This window comes from Pleurodeles waltl, chromosome 5 (genome assembly GCF_031143425.1).
Source record: "Pleurodeles waltl isolate 20211129_DDA chromosome 5, aPleWal1.hap1.20221129, whole genome shotgun sequence".
Taxonomy (NCBI): domain Eukaryota; kingdom Metazoa; phylum Chordata; class Amphibia; order Caudata; family Salamandridae; genus Pleurodeles; species Pleurodeles waltl.
In genome coordinates this window covers 961156955-961179189 of record NC_090444.1, presented here as the reverse complement: position 1 = coordinate 961179189, position 22235 = coordinate 961156955, and the positions used below count along the sequence as shown (strand labels likewise).

The window sequence follows — 22235 nt, the reverse complement described above, 5'->3', positions numbered from 1 at the left end:
TTATTAAAGTTTACTCTTTTTTCTAAGTTAGTGCGGAATTCAGTGTGGGTGCAGTGTGTTGGATTTGGAATTTATTCTTGTGTGAGCATTGCATAAATACTTTACGCATTGTTTTAAGTTAAGCCTAACTGTTTTTGTGCGAAGATACCATAAGGTTAATTACCAGTTAATTGAATTGCTTTTTGCGGCTCGCCCTGGCAAGAATTGTAGCCATTGCTTGAGAAGGGATCACAACCCCCTCGACCAACAACTCAATTCCTCACTATAACAGACTATTATTCATTGTTAGTAATATATAAAATGGACAGGAAAAATGAAGGTGGCAGTGCTAATGTCCATAGAGTCACTGAATTTGCCACTCCTGAGACCACGGGTCACAAAGTCAGTGCCAGGGGTAACAAGAGAAAAGCCAGGGGTCACAGTTACAACTCCTAAATGGCGGCTCTGAGAGAGAAGAAACTGAACATACTTTGTTATACATGTAATGTAGATACTACTTCAAGCAACCTAATATTTACCTGGTATTGCTTTGTTTTGTCCTGGTTGCTTTGCATTGCTTTAAAGAGCTCTTCACAGATAATTGGGATTATGCCCCTGTTGGCACCATATCCAATCATAGAATAGCTCTTCCCGGAGGCGGTCTGACCATAGGCCAAGAGAGTTGCATTATAGCCTTGCCAAGCATTGTTCAGAACCCCCCGTCCGAGGTCACAAAATACTCTTTTCTGCAGAGAGAAAGAAAACAGAAACTTATCATGCAATCAAAGAATTTGAAATTTAGGTGTTTGAGATTTCATTTATTTTTCCAATATATATTAAGAAACGTTTTTCCATGCCGCATAAGATCCTTAGAGGTGATGACTCATAGCCATTTATCAGGCAAGTGTTTTGGGATTTTTGATGCAGGTATTCGATTGGGGATCTCCAAGGAACAGATGTAGTAAAGGATTTTGAATTTGCAACCCCTGAGAATGACGAAAAAAAGAAATTCTGTTTTGTAATGTACAAAAACCAGGATATGAGTTGGTAGCGTTTTTCTGACTCGTGAAATGGGTTTTCACAATTCATACTGATTAGCAATTTGGAAGATCCATAGAAGGGATGTTCCCAATTGCGATTCATTATGCAATGTATCAAAGATTTGCAACCACAAATCTGGTCACAAACCATTGTACAGTTTCCAACACCTCAAAGGGAGGTGCTACCTGATTCGCAAAGGGGAAGGGGTCACTTTGGGATACCTTCCTCTTGCGATCATGGAAAACTTTAATTTTTTTTAAGTACCACGGCTTCCTTCAAGGAGCATGGGTTGCTTTAAAAAAACAAGTATGGAAATGCAAACACAGAGATGATGATTTGCTCATGCCCGCAGGCCACCATCCCAGTATTTGTAACCAATCAGAGGGGGTGGGAAACTGCAACCTGCATAATTAATAGTCTTCAAGCAAGTTGTTCTGCAACCCCTTGCAAATGGTGATTTTGTGAGTTATACGTGGGCCAGCTCGCAAAATAAGATAGTGATCACAAAAAGTTGGTGTGCAACTGTCTTATCCAGGTGACTGGTTGACACCTGTTCGGTATAAGTCAATAAGGACACTCAATGAAGGACCACACGCCAATTATGAATACAATTTAGCTTTACTAGAATTTCAGGTAAATGTGTGCATTTAGCACATCAACAATAGTAGAATAAGAATATCAATGAAAAGCATCTATTTATTTATATATGAGTACACTACAAAGAGCATCTATGCATATATATAAGCAAAGAGTTTATTGACAGATATAAGCTTTGATTAACTGTATACCAAAATGCATCACAATACGATGTTCAGGAAACAAAATATAAATGGGTTGAATACTTCAGATAAGCTTTGATTTACTGCACACTAAAATGCATGTTTCAATTACTGCAGCAGGCTAACATTACGATGTTCAGAAAGCAAAATATAAACTTGCTGAATACTTCAGATTATAAACACAGTGCAAGCATAATAATCAATCATAATAATAGAGCAGAGAAACAAAGGCCTTTCATCCCTGTGTGGAACTTAACTTAGTCCACGAAATACTGGGAAGCCCTCTACCGCCTGCTTGGACCTCTCTCCCCCTCAAGCGTCACGGTCTCTGAACAGCAAAACAGGGAGGCAGCGCTGGGCCATGGCAACTTTCACAACCCCATCTGCGAGCTTCAAATCCCTCACCTGCACTTCAGTGCTTAAATAACTCGAAGCTTGGATTCTAACTCTTTCTGGGAGTCTCTAGCTATATTATCAGCAATTGTCTCTTGGCTGCTCTGCCCTTCCCCAGCCTTTGTTTTCATTCCATCTTCTCCCTGCACTCTCGTTCTCAAGGTTGAGACGGAGTTTCCTACACAAACAAGCTTGAAAATAACATCATGAACTTTTCCACGTTGTTCGGGGGTTTCAGCAGGCATCACGCTCATCTACACTGCTCAAGCTAATTAACCCTTCGCGTCACAATGTCTTCCGCACCTTTCCCTATACTGATCAGCAACTTACGAACAGTATATTAGTACATCCGGCCCACTTGTGCTGGAAGAACACAGAGCTCAAAATGGGCATTAAAAATACATTCAGCCCTAGAGAAGAAAATTGACATGGTGGAAAGTGGATACCACTCACCGGTATGAGCTCTATTCTCTATTCTTCCCTATCACAAATTGAGACATGAACAGGTGAAAAAAAGGATAGGCCACCATAGGTCATAGGCACATTGGGATCAGTGTAAGATGTTGGTAATTGAAATGCATTTAATTGCAGGATTTATATAGCGCTTACCACCCCTATGTAGGGCACTGAACAAAGCACTTATGTACTTGGATAGCACGCTACACCCTGTAGGGTGTGTAGCTGGAAGGATGTTGTGTTTGTTTTGATCCTATGTGGGAAGTGTTTCCATGTTGTGTGATGACCACCGAGTTGTGATTATCGTGTTATGGGACGCAGCGAGAAGCAGTGTGTTGGATGACGAAGAGTGAGGGACAGTTGTGCAGTTTAATGGTTTTCAGTATGCTGGTAGTTTTGAACAGCTTTGCAGGTCTCTTTACCATGTTTCTTATGATATAGTCTGCTTAGATGGTTACTACACTGCGCTGTCTAAGCTGAGATTTTGTGTATTGTTGTAGTCCACAGTTGACTTGACTGGAGGGAGAGAGAGAGAGAGAGAGAGGTGATATTTGTTGGGATGGCCATTTGTTATCATCCCATATCTGAGTGTCTTTGTCAGGTGTAAAGAAGTGGTCAAATTTTCCAGATATTTGGGACCTGCAGGGGCAGACTAATTGTCCAGCAGCATGTGATAGGTCTCTTCAGTTATTCCATGCCTTTTCATTTGGTGATGTTTTTATTCTTTTGGCTGTACAGTGGTGGTAACGGGCAACTCTCACAGCAGATATGCATTATGTGAAGTTAAGCGGTATAAGTTATAATTTACCACTGAGTAATATGGTTTTAGTATTATTGTGGGCCAGAACTGTTATTAAAGCAAGTACATAACTATGTAATGTCACAGAGAACCATGGGTAAGCAGTTTTAGCTTACCTGCATATCAAAAGCAGTTTTCTGGTTGTTTCCAAATCCTGGGTTGTAAGATGAGGATTGCACTTGAGGGTGCAACTGTTTTCTGGGCTCTGTTGCTGGGGTGATGGTGATGCAGTTATCTAGGAAAAAGCCATGTTTTCAATTGCCTCGAGAAGTCTATATGCTCCTGGCTGCTTCTAATGTTGGCTGGTAGTGAATTCCAGAGCTTGGCAGCTAGTACTGAGAAAGCAGAGCCACCTGTGGATTTCTTATGGTAAATTGGCATGATGATAGGATGTGCAAGCCTGAAGTGCAGTATTCTGTTTGGTTTGTATTATTTTAATTTAAATTGTAAGTATAGTGGTCCTTTTCTTTGAGAGGCTATTTGGACAATGTAGAGTGCCTTGAACATTGCCCATATAGCTTTAGGTAGCCAGTGGAGTGATATCAGGACTGGAGACAGCGTTCTCTTGGGTGAAAGCTGAGATGAGGCATTGTGGCAGCATTTAGAATGAGTTGTACTTTGTGTTAAATGAATGCCAAGGTACAGACTGTTGACATACTCAAGCTTGGAGATTATGAGTACCAGGATGTGCTTGCAGTTTATGTTGGTATGCAAGGTATGGGAAGATGTTGTGTTCTCAGTGTACAGAAGGCACTCTTTGCGACATTGTGAACAGCGGTATCAAGGATAAGTCTGATTATATGGTTACTCCTAGGTTTCTAACTTCTCTTGATATTGTTGGAGGGGCTTCAACAACAGTATGCAAAAGTAGTGTGGTACTTTTGCCATTGTCCGCAGGTCATAACCTCTCTTTGCGGTATTGAGCCTAAGATGGTTATTCATCATCAATGTGTTTATGGCGTAGAGGAAGTTGACAAACTGTGAATTGTAGAGGTCTTCAGGGCTATCCTTTTTTTAAATGATTTGGGTGTCATCTGCATAGTTGTAACAGGTGAGGTTGTATGATTTAATTAGTTTTAATGAGGATGTTAGGTAGATGTTAAATAATTGAGGGGCTATGATGAACCCATGAGAAATGGCAGTGTTGTGTGGGAGGAAATGAGGAAATAGTGTGACAGGTGGTAGATAGACTATACTTTGTCAGTGTGCTAAGATGCAATCAATTTTAGAAGCGTGTCACAGATTCAAGATTGTGCAGTCTTTGTAGTAGTATGTGGTGGTAGACAGCGTCAAATGCAGCTGATAAATCCAGAAGCAACAAGGCAGGTACTCCATTCTTGTTCACTGTGAGTTTTAAACCATCCCAGATGGATATGATGGCTGACTTTGTACCTGGTCTCAAACCGGTCTGTCTGTCTGACATTAAAACATAATGGTCTGTAAACTCAAACTTGAGTAAACAATGCTGTCTCAATTTTTTTTCCTAAGAATGGTCTATTTGATTAAAAACATGTTGTATGCTGAGTTGGATGGGTCAAGGTTTTTCTTTTTGTAGGAGAGGTCTACAGTAGGATGTTTTCAGCTCAGTTGGGAATGAACCTAGTTTCAGGGACTTGTTGAGTTAAACATCTGGCTGCCTCCAATGCACAGGTTGAGCAAATGATATCTTAATACATTTTTGGTGGTGCTGGGTGTAAAAGTGACCCTGATGATCTGGCTCCAGTTATAATATTGAGGAAATGTTTGTGACGGGAGATTGAAAATATGCTTTGATGGATGATCATTGTTGTCTCTATGGTGCTTAATCCATGTGTTGTGGTGTGGTCTGCGTTCTCCTAAAGGTAATTTTCAATCTTTTTAATTTTGTGAGATCAATTCATTGTAGACTTTACCACAGAAGTCTTCTGATCGTAGTGTTTCTATGTTTTGGCACTCTGGATTGCAAAATTCTTTTAGGATTTTATGCAGTTTCTTAGAAGGGCAATGTGATGGCTGTTTTGTAGACTCTGTTGTTGTGGCTCAGTGTGCTTTTCTCTGTTTCATCTCCTGATTTTCTCCATTTGTGATGTAGTGTGTTGAGTTGTGTTTTCATTAGTTTGATGTTGTTATTAACCCACGTGGTTTTCTTTTTGTGGTCAACTCTGGATGTTGTTTTTGTTGGTACCTGTTTGTCCAGTGTAATGTAGATCCAGTTTTAAAAGGTGTGTATGTATTTTGGCAAAATGTTTATTGGGGCTCTTGGAAGGTGACTATTGAGTTGGTGGATGTTCAGCTTTTTCCACTGCCTGTATAAGTGTTTACTGTTGTTGGTTTTTGGTATCTTCAAAGTGTTGTTACTAATAGGTGTGTTGATTTTGAAGGCGATGATGTATTGGTTGTTCCCGCTTAAGGAGGCTTATCCTAATTGTGCAACTATCACATCTACAGTGTGTCCTGCTCAGTGAGTATGGCCAGAAGCCTAAATGGAGGCTCAAGGCTTCAAGGTTGGTTGTGATCATTGTGGTTACATTCTTCTTGTCAGGCCAGGCCATATGTTGAGATCTCCTAGAATGTTTAGGACTGGGTGGTCCAGACAGGTGATGGTTACATATCTTTTTTTAAACTGTAGAACATAATCTATACATAGATAGGAGCAGCATATCTTCACCTCTGCAAAACAGAAAAGCCACAAAGCAGGGGGGAACAGGCAGACAGAAGAAAATATAACAGACAAAACCATCATAATAATTGAAATGAGACAAGCATTGTGGGTAAAACATCAGGAGAAAAACCAGTCGTCTTAGCCAGCCAGCATCTCTATCCAGATCCTTAATGGTGTCCCAGACCTTACTCAACCTCCTTCTGCAAGAATCGTTACCAAGTCCCTGTTGTTTATTCTCGTCGGCTGGGGCGTTACCAGAACAATTGCATAATATAGGCCTGCACTAGGAGATGTCCCAGTTTCAGTACCTGGGGATCAAAGCAGCATTTACCTGGAAACTGCAGCTCCGCCTTTATGCAGACAGGGGTGTGGAGGGATTGAAGTGTGCTGTTCTCTTTTGCAACACGATGCCTCTCATTGATGGGCTGATGGCCATTGTCAAGATGGTCTTGCTTCTGAGATGCCTGTATGTGTTACAGAACTCACATTGCCCCCTTCAAGCGACTGTCTTCAGGCAGTTAGACTCCATTCTGATATCCTCCTGTGGGTCAGTAGGCATAGTAGGGTGCCCCTGAAGATTTTGACGAGGCAGTATGAAGAGACGGGACTAGAGGTCCCACGACTAAACTTATACTATTACACCACTCATCTACAATGCGCGGCCCAAAGGTTGAACCCGGCCGATAACTGGAAAAACACTGACTGCCTGGCAGGGTGAACGTAGAGCGTGTACCTGAACTCCTGATGGAGGGCGCGTGGCTTCCGCGTGATGTACTCCACTCATTTAGACTCACGGCTATACTGTGGCAATGATTTGTTCGGACAGTGCTGAATTGGACCCCTTTCCAACTGGAACGCCCATTCTGGATATTGAAACCTTTTAGACAGATGATTAACAATATGTCCTTTCAGGCATGGCATGAGGGTGGGTGTGACCACCTTGGGAATCTGTACCCCAGTGAGACCTTCATATCTTTTGAGGAGGTCCATCTTGTATGTACGCTTGGACCTGGACACTTCTTACATCATGTCGGTGTGGCAGGCATAGCTAGGGAGACCTGGCCCTCTTATCCCGCTGATCCCAAACCTACACATACTCTTGGCATACTCTTGTCCTGCAGCCCAGCCTGCCACTTGGTCACGCTGTTATATAAGGCCATGCAAACCAACTCCTTGGGGCCCCACCTGAGTCACATGCAATATGGGACACCGACCCGGATATTCCACTTGATGATGGGGACTGGACATGAGTCAATGACAGAGTTTCCTGTAACACCCACTTCAAGCTGGTTCACTACAATTTTCTGCACAGGACCTACCTTACCCCCAAATGCCTGCACCGTATGTCCTCCCCCCGTCTGGACAATTGACCCAGATGCGGTAATAGTGGGGCAACCTTTTTGCATTAAGCCTGGCAGTGCTACTGGACCCGAGTAGTGGCAGAGATACAGAGGACAGTGAGCTTTCACCTTGAACTTACACCACAGTGCTGTCTACTGGGTAATGTCAAATGACCGAAGGGCATGAAATGGCATACAAAGTCTTGCAAATGACGCTAGTCCTAGCCAGACGCAGGATCACCTTTACCTGGATGGGGCTGAGTTCGACCGTTGGTGCAGTGATGTACCTGAATGGTCGTTAGCGAAGGAATCACACTTAAAGCTAAGTAGGTGAGACAACAAGGTAGTTGAGGAACTCGCATCCAAGCAGGCCCTGCATGCCACACTCCTAGACCCCCAAGGCTGCTACAGCTTCTACTGACAGCGAAAGATCAGATGATGATGGGGATAATGGAGCACATGCAGAAAGGAATGTGGACTCCTTTTGGGGATATGGCACTTCTTGACATGTCTGTGTATGTAGAAAGTCAGTCTCCTCCGAGGGTTTTAAGAAATTATATACGGGTTGATTGGCTACTAATGTATTCTCCCGGAATATGGCCACTTTCCAAACACTGCTGTTTTGTTGTTTATTGTAAAACTGAAAATAAAGATTGAAACAAAACTCCTTCTACAAGCATCATTCTATAACAGAGAAATTTCCAGAAACCAGGTATTCAAAAATTCACGCCACCAACTCCAGGGACATGGGGCTGTACTTGGAAACCAAGAATGTGCCAAAGCCAGTCTAGCTAGGGAAATTGCAAAAAAAGGATAGTCCTGTCACATTTTGGGATGATGAAAGGTGAAGGCCCCAGCATGATCAATTTCCAGTCCCATGCTATCAGCAGATGTGAAATACCATTCATTTTCAAGAGAGCAAAAGCCCAGAATTCACATAGGATAGGACAGGTAGCAAAAACATGCATTAGTCTCCTCAGCCCGCAACGAAAACAGCAATTGTCCGCTCTAAGCTTCATGACCCAAAGACAGTGGGTAGTATAGTAAAAATCATGAATGCATTTGATGTGATGGACCTTGATTTGTGATACATTAAGGACTCTCTTTGTGCACGATGGTTGCTGAGCCCCATATCCTCTACTGTCACTATTGTGTCCAAGAGCCTACTCCATTTATCTACCCTTAGCTGGAAAAGCCTCATATCCTCTACTGTCACTATTGTGTCCAAGAGCCTACTCCATTTATCTACCCTTAGCTGGAAAAGCCTCATATCCTCTACTGTCACTATTGTGTCCAAGAGCCTACTCCATTTATCTACCCTTAGCTGGAAAAGATCGACTCAATGTTCCTGTTCGGCAGACAAAATAAGCTGATAGGGAAAACTGATGTTCCCTCTCTCAGGAGCCCTCACTAAAAAGTCTAGGAGAATTCTTTGGGAGCAGCTAATCACATCCCTTTCCAGACTGGAAATAAAGTGCTGGATTTGCAGATACCTAGAAAACCCAATATGAGGAAGGGAAAACTGCTGCTGAATGGATTCAAAAGAAGAAAGAACATCCCCCTCAAGCATTTGCCTAAGGGTAAAAAGTTTAGCCGCTTCCCAGCTTTCCCGAAAGCTATGCTAGACACAGAGAGGTAAGTTAGGGTTAAAATAAAGTAAGTATACTGATATTACTTAAGAGGTTTGGTACATGGAAATACATTTTGAAGGAACACTAGATGAGTTGAAATACCTTTAGAGTCTTGAGCCAGGTCCTTTTAAAGTACACAGTGTCACTCATGCCAATTCCAGGGGCAATTGAATACCCTAGAGGCAAGTAATCCACAAACATACGACCCAGAGCCCACTTACCCCAGCCCGTGACCAGATATAGTTGCGACAAAAACGAGGCAAGATAATAAAACTGTAGGACTGGTGGGAGACCCCACCTTTATCCGTGGCAAGCAGCAATAGCTGTATGTTACAGCCAGACTTCTTGTAGCTCCAGATAAACTTCTGCCAACATGCTTCAATATTATTGAAGATAGCCATACAAAGAAAGAGAGAAATATATAGAAAAAGATAAACGTACTAGGGAGAGTAATCATTTTTATTACATCACACCTGCCAATCAGGCCAAGGTGAAACCGATTCCACTTATTACAGACATTAACTGTCTGCTGGTAAGGTTTCCTGTAGATGTATTCAATGATGTCCTCCATTTGTAACAATAGTTCTACCCCCATATTGGTGGCCGAATGTACCCATAGCTTGTCCTAACCAGGACAGATAACTTTAGGCAGAACCTGTGTTTTATCGAGGTTCAGGTTGTATCCCCACACCTCACCTAGGGCCAGATGTATCAAAGGGTTTTACCCATTCTGTGTCTATGGGAAAATGCGTTGGTACATATGGCCCCTAATGCCAGTGCGGTCACCTCCAGTGCCTTAATAGCCCAAACCGGGGAGGGGGTTAAAACTACCACATCATCTGCACAAGCTAGAATCTTCACCTCAAATCGGTGTATACAGCGGGGATGGATGTCATCAGTCATTTAGAGGGCCTTGATAAATGGCTCTATATATAAGGCAAATTGCTGAGCAGATAAAGGCTAGCACTGCCTAGTACAACAAGAATTATCAATGGGGTCAGAGAGAGATCTCGAGCAATGTATCCTAGGCTTCTGGCTGACATTGAGTTGAACTTTAGATATAAAATGAGGGCCAAGTCCAGCTGACTCCATGACCACCCAAAGGAAAGACCAGAAAACCCGGTCAAAAGTCTTCTCCGCATCAAGCATGATAAAACCCCGTTTGCGGAGGCAGGCCTCCAGAGTTGTAATGGCCATACTGACATGTGAAACTACTGAAGTGGTGGCTATATATCAAATAACTGTTTAGCATACATGGGAGTGGAACACCACTGACGTGCTTCAGAGTTGGCTCTATTACATGGCTTCTGTACTTCTTTGAGGGTCATTGCGCCCCTTCCGATATATTAATCTGACCCTGCAATGAGTCATCTCCACAAACCATTTTACATTTTGTTTTCTTTTGCAAATTTTATCTCCCTCTTACGAAAGGATTTGTATTGCCATTATTACCCAAATGTATGTTTAGTAAGCGTAGAGTTGGTCTGAACTTCTTGCAACAATTAGAAGGTCCTATTACATGCAGGCCAGTTGGCACTTTTTTAAAGAATGCACTTTATTTGCGAAAATCAATGATGTTTTAGGTCATGACATGCTGGCTATCACTTGATGAACTTTGTCATTTGCTTGTGTAGGTCTTTCCTTTTTATCAAGTGCTGGCCTCACTGGATGTTTTATTATGCCTCATTGAGTATTTTTTATTAGTTTGTTTTTATGTGTAAATGTGATGTATCGTTTATGATCTTTTTTATTGAGAATGAATAAAAAATATTTTTCTTTGACATGTGAAGTCGTATTGATTCCAGGAATGAACCCATGCTCATTCTAGTCTACCAATCCTGAGATCATCGATGACAGCCGGTTAGCCATCATGTGGGTGTAAATCTGAGGGTCGACATTAATTAAAGAGATTGGGCAGTATGAGCCACCAAGGGTAGGGTACTTCCCGTTTGTAGGAAAGATAACAATGTTGTTTTCTCCCCAAGACCCCAGGTCCCGGTCAAACACATTAAAAGAGTTAACGAAATCCTAAAGAACCGGGGCCAGGATATGCTAAAAAAAAAAGCCCCAAAGAACTCTGGAGGAGTTTGATCGGGTTCAGAAGCTTTTCACTTACCTCGGAGCTGATAGCAGCTTCAATCTCGGTCACAGTTATGGGCTGCTGGGCATGCTTCAACTTATAGTGGAAGTACCGCCCCACAAATTGATGCAAAGCCTCAATAGAGGCACTGCAGTCCTCTCAGTAGAGAGCCTGATAAAACTGACAAAAGACCTCTCTGATACCTGCATCATCTACCACAAGCTCACCTTTTTCCTTCCCAATCTGATAGGTAGTATTCATGCTAACATTATCCTTAGAGCTAAAGGAAAGAAAACGGTCCATCTCACTGTTTTTAAAACTTACCCTTGTCTTGCCCAGCACTTTTTAGCCACCCTATCCCATATGCTCTTCTTAAGAGAAACCTACAGAACAGCCAACCGTTCACTGAGCAATTCCATTTGCAGCCCATCCATGGCAATTATACTTTGCTTCAGACTAGTCTCCAGTGAGCTAAGAGTTGAGCGCATTTGGGTCTCCTCCACCATATTCACCCTCTGCTGATAGGCAGCAAACTTCAGCGTATGTCCCCTTCAGACAGTCTTAAGTGCATCCCAAATGACCGTAGAAGGTGCCAAACCTACAATGACCTCCAACTATTCCCATAGAAGCACATTCACAGAGTGGATATACTCTTCTTCCTGAAGCAATCTTCACTCAGATATCTTCTTGCAGCTCCCAAACCTGAGAGAACCCTCCAGATTAGATGAATAGATATGGGGTATTGTGGTTGAAAATAATTCCCAGATTTAACAGAATCTTCGAGAGCGAGATAAGTGAGTGGCTCACTAGAAACATATCGATACGTGAGAGAGTTTTATGACGGGAAGAATAGAACGTAAAGCCAGATTTGTTAGCTCTCACCTAGCGTCATAGATCAACAAGTGCGTAAGAAGACATAAGCTGTTCAGTGCCCCTCCTAAGTCATTGCTTCCCACAGAGCGCCAGGCTTGCATGGCCCGGGCTCTGGTACATGGAATCTATGGGCCTGATTTAGAACCCAGTGGATGGGTTACTCCGTCATAACGGTGACGGATATCCTGTCTGAGGAAATCTAAATCCCCTTCTATCCTGTGGGATTTAGATTTCGGCAGACTTGACATCCATCACTGTCGTGACAGAGTAACCCATCCACCGAGTTCTAAATCAGGCCCTTAATTTGGACATAGTGTGACATTAAAATACCCACAAATGATAAAAGAAGGTGGCCAGAAATGGAGCTCAGACAACAGAAAATCTACAATTGTTGGGTCATCATCATTCGGTCCATTACTACACAGGTAGTAAAACACAAACTATCATTCTGAATGGTTACAAGAAGCCACTGACCACCAGGATCAATCATTTGCCTCACAAACCTCATTTGGATCCCGGGCCAACAATGCAACACCCCTCTGAGTGGAAGTAAAACAAGAGGTGCATAAGACTCTGTAACCAAACTACTTTAGCAACAAAGTTTGTTGGGAGGACAGATGAGTCTCCTGGAGACAGACAATTTGTGTTTTAAACCTATATTATTCTTCCAGCTCTATCTTGCGCTTTTGAGGCACCTTAACCCCATTAATGTTCCAGGAGAGAATATGCAAATGCTGGCCAAGACCCCTATCAACAACAGCCACTATCGCTACATATCAGAACCCACATACTTCCCCTAAGCGTATCATGGCTCTGCAATCTCCCCCCCAAAGCTTGTCCCAGTAATCAAGTATGTCAGATTCTCCTCAGCAATAACTTTTTCTCCAATTGTCACCCTCAGTCCTTCCCGACCTCTTGACCCAAAAAAAAATCACAAAGCCAGACTTCCACCAAAAGGTCCCCCCAGCCTCTTCCCCAAAGTCCATGTCAACTGAGAGGTCAACCCACCCCGTTTGCTATGTCCTAAAAGAAGGGCTATCAACCTCCAAACCCAGGACATTCTGCTGGATGGCTCATTACCATGGACAATCCTGGGGCTGAGTCCCCTCAGAGTGCATCTTAACCTAAAAAAACAATATAACAGAACCCCCACCAATGATCAAAACAAAAGTTATAGCCCAAACATAGTGCCTCCTAACCAACTCAGGAAGGAGCCCCATCTGACCTAAATGTGTAATAGCAGGCTTTTGCAACAACTTAAGAGAAGAAGGGGAGAAGATACATGTAGGAAGCTAGCTCAGTATACACTATACCAAAATGAGAATAATGTGCACAGAGTCCAGTGGATTCCCAAAGGTTTAACAGAGGCTAAAGTAGATAATACTAATGATCTCTTTTGTGGTAGCGTGGCCAAGCACACTGGCTTATCAAAGGATAGTCCAAAGCATTTGTTCTACAACACAGTCAAGAAATGAGGCACACACTCAATGACTAACTCCAGGCCAATATTTTTTTATAGTAAAAATATACTTTGTTACTTTATTACTAGAACCCAAAAAGGATCTTTGTTGCATGTAAGTACAGTTGTAAGTTTGTACGAAGCTTATATATCAAATGTATTTTGTTTAGGTTTTGCAGATAAAACAGGTTTTTAATGGAATCCTATGGAGACTGGGGGCACTCAGAAAGAAACAGGTTGCAGGTAAGTACCTGCGACTTCAGGGCACAGACCAGGGGGGTTTAGATGAGCACCGGGGGGCACAGGTCAGAGCCAAACACACACCCTCAGCGGCACAGGGGAAGCTGGGTGCAGGGTGCAAACACAGCGCCAGGCGCACAATGCTTTTTTTCACTGTGGCGAGTGTACCTTGAGAGCCTTCCCTGATGTATCGTGAATAGGCCAGCCACGTGGAAACCAACTCTGCTTCTCCTCAGGACACCATTGGGAGTCCTCCAGCTACAGGTCAGAAATGACACCCTCTCCACAGCGTTGAAGACCATGGAAGGACACCGCAGAACCAGCTCAGTGCTCACTTCTGCTCACTGCTCCTTGAGCCTAATCGGATGGTCCCGCCGTCATACCGACGTATCAATATCATGATTACCGGTCAGCCAGGAAGCAGCCACCCTCCCCAAGAAGCAGTTAACTGGGGTGGGAGGGGGGCAGGTGCTCTAGTAATCCATTATTATTGGGTGCAGTCCAGTGGGGGCCCAGAAACTGGAGTCCGGCCTCGTCTAACCACGAGCTGCCATCTTTCCCTTATTCATGATGGTTACATATCAAGTAAGACATCTTTAAAGCTGGCATTGCAGCAAGGTGGACTATATATTTAGAGGTAGTAATAATTTACAGTTGGAGTGGGGTGACATCTTATCATCAAGAATTCACAGCTGTCCTTGATGACGTTTTCAATTGATGTCATTTATAGTGCATTTTATGGAAGATAGCCAAGCCTCCTCAAAATTTGCCAATACCATTTTTGCTTATGAAGAGAGAATCCGGTGGGATGGCTTCCTGAAATGTGGCACAGAATCTTTGCTGGGCCGGGTTTCTGTAAGAAGTGTGAGGTCCAGTGTTGTTTCTGAGAGTAGGTAAAAGATTTCAAAGCAATTTTTGTTCATGGATCTTGCATTGAAGAGTAGGCATTTTAGTTATTGTGTTTCTTTTTCCTTCAAGCTCTGACGCTGAACAGAAAGATGAACAATCCCCAGACAATAAGGAATCTCCTTGAGCAGTTTTCCTGGGCACCGCCATGTGACACGACATGGCTCTGCGCCAATGCCAGCCAGCTCTGGCAATGATGAGCAGAGCAACACAAACACCACATATGCGTGCTGACATCAGTTGCATTCTAGGGTGTCCACACTCTCAGATGCACACCACATCTCCAAATTGGAATGACCAGTGTACAGATCTCTAGATTTTAGGTGCAACGGGGAAGTGGAATTGTCAGTGAGAACTCTAAGGTTAGATAGAGTATCCAAAAGAAGGATTGTTACCGAAGGTAAGCAACTTATTCTTCTGATTAATACTTATAACCCCAGATTTACTACTTTGTGAAAAGAAACCAAAGCAGTACCTCCCAATGTGGTGGATCTGTGAACTGTCTCAGACCACTAAGTCCTGTAGGACTGAGTGGGCACTATGCCCCTCTCCATGGACCTGACTGTCAAGGCAGTAGAGTACCGAATCCCATGTGGCTTCCTGACAGATATCCAGGACAGGACATGCACTCTGAGAGTTATTATAGAAGTAACAGTGTTGGCATTGGTGGAATGAGTCTGCAAGCCTCCTGGGGGCTGCTTTTGCACCAGTGTGCAGCAGATAGCAATGCAAAGCACAATCTTTTGGGACGTAATGTGCTTTTGCTATGCTTTCTATTGCTTTACCCTTCTTTGCTCTGGAAAACCCTGTGAAGAGCTTATAGGCCACTAAGGCGGTCATTATGAACATGGCGGTCCGGAGTGCCATGCCAGCGGTGGCGGTACCGCCACCAACATGGCGGTCCGGACTGCCATATTATGTTCATGGCAAGACTGCCAGAGGTGTAACTCCGCCACCGCCAGGCTACCGCCGCCATAGACTGGCTGCCTGCCCGATAATGTACCTGTTTTCCCCCAGCCTTTCCCTGGCAGTTTAGCCTGCCAGGGAAAGGCTAGCGCAATGGGTGACCCGTGCCCCCCTGGGGGCCCCTGCACTGCCCATGCACTTGTCGTGGGCAGTGCAGGTGCCCCTGTGCACAGCCCTGTCGCGCATGTCACTGCCCGATTTACAGGCAGTAATATGCCCGACGGGTGCTGCTGCACCCGCCACACTTCTACATTGCCGCCGGCTCCATGTTGTAATGATAGTAAAGTCATCACTCACCAGGGACACTGCTGCCTGACAACCCCCTAAATCTGTACCAGTGAATAGACATCCGCAAAGCAGAGATGGTCGCCCCTGCGCATAGTGTGGTGCTAGTACTTCGAGTTCATCCTGGGCAGTTGGAGCACTGCAGGAGAGTTTGGATACCGTGGGTCTTTAGCAGCTGAAGTGCCTAGCATTAGTGCCATCTCTATTTTTTCACTATGATTTTGGCTGATGTTTGTATGGAGGGGCGTAGCCTGGTCTGTAAGTTTGGGAGGGGGTGAGCTTCAGGTTTCCCAACAATCATACTGGCCTATAATGTTAAACTATATTATATGACAAGCAGGGTGCATGAGAAGGGCCTAAGGGACAGTGCAAAAGGAGACAAATACAGACTGCCATGGATACTAGGTGAGAGAAACACAATATTTTGTAAAATAATCAACATTTTGTAGGGCTTTCAAAAGAGAGATTACAAAGAGTGTGTGTGTTTTTGCCAGTGTGTGCTTGCAAAAATCCCAGAAGAAATCCAACTGACACCTCACCAAGGGCCATATGTACGAAAGCTTTTTCCCATAGGCACAGAATGGGTAAAATCCTTTGATACATCTGGCCCCAAATCCGACTGAAACTACCTGTACCCAAACTATTTATCAGAAAATACAATTATTAAGGGGGTGTAACACCCGAAACACCCCCCTCCTCAAACTACGCCCCTGTTTGTATGCCTAATGCATAAACCTTTCAGCTGCTTGTGTCAGAAACTGAAAAGTGTTGTATGTATTTCTGGAACAGTGTATGCACATCAACAATGTTGAAACTACAAGAACCGGAATGCAATACGAACATGATTAAATAATCCTCACATGAGATGAGATAACTAGGCAACTAAAGTTGTGATCTCAGCAGTTATTCTGTGTCAGTGTGAGCTTGTTTTTGTATCTGTGGCTGGCACACATTTACGTAAAATCGTCAGACCTAGGTTTAAAGCAAACACATATTCAAATGTGTGACACAAAATATAAATATGTCAGATATCAAGACCTCACCTTCTTCTGTGCCACGTTTGAGAAACAAATTCAGTCCTTTGGTAAATAAAGGGAAGCTAAATCAAAGGTTAATGCCTGACAGAACAGAGCCCTGTTTGCACCCTTTTTGTTGACCTCCAATCAAGAACCATTGCCAGTCCCCTATGAAGGAAAACTGACATAATTGCCTACCCTCATCTAACCCATGGCCTCTCCTCCAGTGAACCCTTTCAGCCTTGCTGCATTCAACTTGAGTCTTCTCATCCAGTACCATATTTTGGATGCCATGGGCCCTGGGGCAAGTAATCACAATGGTCCATTTGACTGCAGTTCAAATGCTAATATTACAGGAATTACCAGTTTTTTTGCAGTTTTATGTATCGCAAACTTCACCCAAATGTGTTGGAGCACTTTACAGGAGCACCAGTTAAATTGATATAAATGTAACGTTAAATAAAAAAATGTTGCCACAAAAAGATTAAGGCCCTCATTATGACATTTGCGGTAACTGCAGCTTACCGCCATGCTGACTGCCGCCAACAAACCGCGACCGCGGCTGTATACCGCTAGGCGTATTATGACACGACCGCGGAGGTATACCGCTATGCGTATTATGACCCACACATAGAAATCCACCACAATACAGACAGACACACACACACACAAGTCCGCCAGCCCAAAGGTCAGTGATAAAATAATAAAATGGCGGTACCAAAACCCACACCGTTACGCCAACAGATATATGCCCACAGCATTATGACCCACGAATCACTGCGGCGGACATTTAACCGCAGTAAACCATTGGCGGTACAGACACTAACAAAACCCCACCACTTTGGACAATTCAAACTACACACACCTGACATACATACACACACCACACCCACACCAATATAAAACACACAGCCACACTATCCACAACCCTTTACGACCCAAAGAATTTGACAACTGAGAGAAAGACAAGCCAGGAACACCCACTGAATCCGAGCCACAAAACACCATCACCCATACACCATCCACACACCTCACAGCACACACCCCAATACATCACCCCACACACCCTCACGCACACCTCTCACACTACACCCATGGCACCACAAAGACACCCCAGGTTCTCAGAGGAGGAGCTAAGGGTCATGGTGGAGGAACTCATCCGGGTAGACCCACAGCTATTCGGATCACAGGTGCAGCAGACGTCCATTGCTAGGAAGATGGAGCTATGGTGGAGAGTCGTGGACAGGGTCAATGTCGTGGGACAGCACCCCAGAACAAGGGATGACATCAGGAAGAGGTGGAACGACCTACAGGGGCAGGTGCGTTCTGTGGCTGCAAGACACCAGATAGCTGTAAAGAGGACTGGGGTTGGACCCCCACCTCCTCCCCCACAACTAACAACACAGGAGGAGCAAGTCTTGGTGATCATGCATCCTGAGGGCCTGGCAGGAGTAGCAGGAGGACTGGACTCTGGTAAGTCAAATCTTCACTACTTTATCCCCCCCACCAGCATGCCATCACAAAACCCTACCCTCACCCCCACCACTCCACCACCTCACATATACTACACCATCACAACCCACCCATCCCAATACCAAGCCCTGCATGCTACACCAATGCATGGACCCCCATCACAGACTTGCATGGACACCCATTACCACAGCATGCACACTAGTGACAATCACTTAGCCAACCAAATCACACAAGCCAAAGCTGCCTTGCTAAAAACAACCATAGAGGGAAACATACCCATGCACAAGATGTCACATGCAGAAACAATAACACTGCATTTACATCCCCACAGGACCCCTACACAACGTCACCAGAGAGGAGGTGCCAGCCACATCCAGTCCCCCTCCAGAAGAGGCCCACAGTAATGACAGCAGCTCTGCACGCCTGGATCAGGATGACCAACCTGGCCCATCAGGGACCTCTGGACAGTCGGTGACCCAGCCACAGTCCCAAACCACCACGGAGCCTCCCCCTCAGGAAACACCACAACAACACCCACCCAACTGGCCCATCCCTCTGTCCCCAGGGCACATCAACCAGCAGTGTGTCCACCACTACAGGGACCCCAGGCAACCCCACAAACACAAGACGATCAGGGACCTGGAGTCAGTGGCAGTGGTCACACGGTTCAGGGGACAGAGGAACAGGACAACAGGGAAGCTGAGAGGACTGCTGTGCGACAGAGGGAGGACAGGTCCAGGGAACTAATTCTCCACGAGGCACTCACCAACATCCTGGGAGCATACCACCATTCCCAGGAGACCATGGGCCAGATACTGGCCAAGCTGCAGGAGACCCAGCGGCTGAAGGTGGGACAGTACCTGGGGATCAGGGACAACCTGAGAGACATCCACACCACCCTGGTCACCACTGCAGGGGTGCTGGCAGGCATGGCCAACACCATAAGGGAGGCAGTGGCACACCAACGGGCTCCTGACACTAGCCACACCGAAGAACAGCCCTCCAGCTCTGCCGACACTAGTGGACAGGAGGCCCACCACAGGAACAACAGGCCACCAGCACCCCTCCCCTGCAGAAGGAGAACCACCACACAAAAAGCCCCTGCGATCCAGGCAGGAGCCAGAGAACATTGCCAAGACCCCTGCCAGGAATTAAGACTCCCCTGAATGTCATCTTTGTGTCCCATTCTGTCACCCTGTCCACCTTTAACTGACATTGCTCCACTTCCTATGCACTCTTGGACAATGCATCTGTGATACCAATTGACTGGACTCTATCCTCGACATTTCTCCACCATCAACCCAGCCCATTGCAATACCCCCTACACTTATTATCACAAAAATAAACACCCTTGGAACTAATAAAAGTATGGAGTCTGTCAACTGGTTGAAATATGTGTTAGTTTAACACGCTGTAAACATTGCAATTCAAATGTACAGTTATATTTACATAGGTATGATCTGTAGTGGGCAGCAGTAAACACACCAGGAGCCAGAGTGGAGCACAGATATCTGAAAATAGAGATGCCAATGGGTACAGTAAGTGGCCACACAAATAGGGAAATCAGGCTGCCATGTATAATGTCCAACACAAAACTGCAATGAAAGATTAAGTTACAGTGTCTTACCTGTGTGTCACTGGAAGTACTGTTGAATTATAGTAGTTCTGTTGTCCACATCCTCTTCCTCTGCCTCCTCTTCGTCACTGTCCACAGGCTCCACCGCTGCCACACGACCATCCCCAGGTCCATCCTCCTGCAGAAAAGGCACCTGGCGTCTCAAGGCCAGGTTGTGCAACATGCAACCATGATCTGGCACACCTTCTTGGATGAGTAGTACAGGGATCCCCCTGTCAGATGGAGGCACTGGAATCTGGCCTTCAGGAGGCGAAAGTTGCGCTCAATGATCCTCCTTGTTCGCCCATGTGCCTCATTGTAACATTCCTCTGCCCTTGTCCTGGCATTACTCACTGGGGTCAGTAGCCATGAGAGGTTGGGGTAACCAGAGTCACCTGTAAATATCAAGGGATACCTGTTAGCCACACGCTCACCCTTAGAGCCAACCGCACACCCATATACCTACATCAACTGGGTGGGGACCATGGACTCACCTATTAGCCACACCCGGTGCCTCTGGAGTTGAGACATCACATATGGGATGCTGCTATTCCTCAACATAAAGGCATCATGCACAGAGCCAGAATACTTTGCATTGACATGGGAGATGTACTGGTCCGCCAAACACACCATCTGCACATTCAGAGAGTGAAAGCTCTTTCGATTTCTGAACACCTGTTCATTTCTCTGGGGTGGGACAAAGGCAATATGTGTACCATCAATGGCACCAATAATGTTGGGGATATGTTCCATTGCATAGAAGTCAGCCTTCCCTGTGGCCATGTAGCAGCACATGTGTTTCATCACGGCAGACAACACTCTGGTCAGCACGTTTGAGAACATAGGCTGTGACATCCCTGATGCCATGGCCACTGTCGCTTGGAAGGAATCACGTGCCAAGAAATGGAGCACTGAAAGGACCTGCACTAGAGGGGGGATACCTGTGGGGTGTTGGATAGCTGAAAACAGGTCTGGCTCCAATTGGGCACACAGCTCTGTGATTATGGCCCTATCAAGTCTGTAGGTTAGGATAATGTGCCTGTCCTCCATTGTCGGCAGGTCCACCAGGGTTCTGTACACTGGGGTATGTCACCATCATCCTATTCATCCTCAGCGGTTGAAAAACAGTGAGCAGAAGGTCATATTCAAACATATACTCAGATTAATATGCTATTTTTGCTTTACAGAAACAGTATGTGAACTTTTACGTCAGTTGATGTGCCTATGTCTGCTGTGACACAGTTAGGTGCCATGGCCTGTCCCCCATGAGATGGCGGCCACCTGACATGTGAGGAGGGACATGTGGAAATGAGGTAATTCCACTGGCGTTGTGCGCCGTTGCAGGCGGCGGTCGACAACCGCCATGCAACACCGCATTGGTTAGCATTGGGGCCTACGGGTTCCAGGAGCCAATGGTGATATACGCCGGCGGTGACGGTATGCACCGCTGTGGACGTGACCGCCATTTTCTATCTGTTCACTCAATTGCTACCTGACCTTCAACAGAAGAGGACCTACACTGCAAGTGCTGCTGTGACCTGTGTCTGGAAGCGACCGTGGCTCGAGTGTCTGGGGAAAGGGCCCCTGCCTTCACTTCAGAGGAGTTGGAGAGACTGGTGGATGGGGTCCTACCCCAGTACTGTTTACTTTATAGTCCTCCAGAACAACAGGTGAGTACACTGTGGGGCATGAATGTATGGAGTGCTGTGTGTGTAAGCCTTGTGTGAGGGGGCTGAGGGGGGCTGGGCAGAGTGCTGCATGTATGGTGGTCAATGTATGTGCGTAAGGGGATGGGAGGGATATGTTGGGCCATGAGTATGACAGTCCGGACGGTATGAATAATACCTTTTCTGCTGTATTTTTTCTGCAGGTCAGCACCCATCAGAAAAAGGGTATTTGGCGTGCCTTCGCCAAGGAGGTGTGGACCCTGGGGGTCTTTCACAGGCAGAGCACCCACTGCTGCAAACGGTGGGAGGACCTGTGCCGTTGGGCAAGAAAGACGGCGAAGGCCCAGCTGGGGCTGGCCTCCCAATGAGGAAGCGGTGCCCGTCGTACCCTGACCCCCCTGATATTCCGCATCCTGGCGGTGGCCTATCCGGAGTTGGATGGGCGCTTGAAGGCATCACAGCAGCCACAAGGGGGTGAATACAGATTCAGATTCATGACTTTGCACGCGTTAAGGAATTACCTGGGTGGGGGATGTGGGCTGTGAGTGCCCCTAGGCCAGAGCAAACATGGCAGGGTAGGTTCCATGATGGGCAAG

General features: G+C 45.4%; 1 protein-coding gene across 1 annotated transcript in view; it reads right to left on the bottom strand.

Annotated features, from left to right (window-relative positions):
- The window catches only part of LOC138297073 (kinesin-like protein KIF28), a 783037-nt gene that overhangs the window by 583760 nt on the left and 177042 nt on the right, over window positions 1–22235 (bottom strand). The window contains exon 3 of the mRNA XM_069236578.1: window positions 519–725. Within this exon, the coding sequence (XP_069092679.1) occupies window positions 519–725 (207 nt within the window). The remainder of the gene's footprint in view (window positions 1–518; window positions 726–22235) is intronic.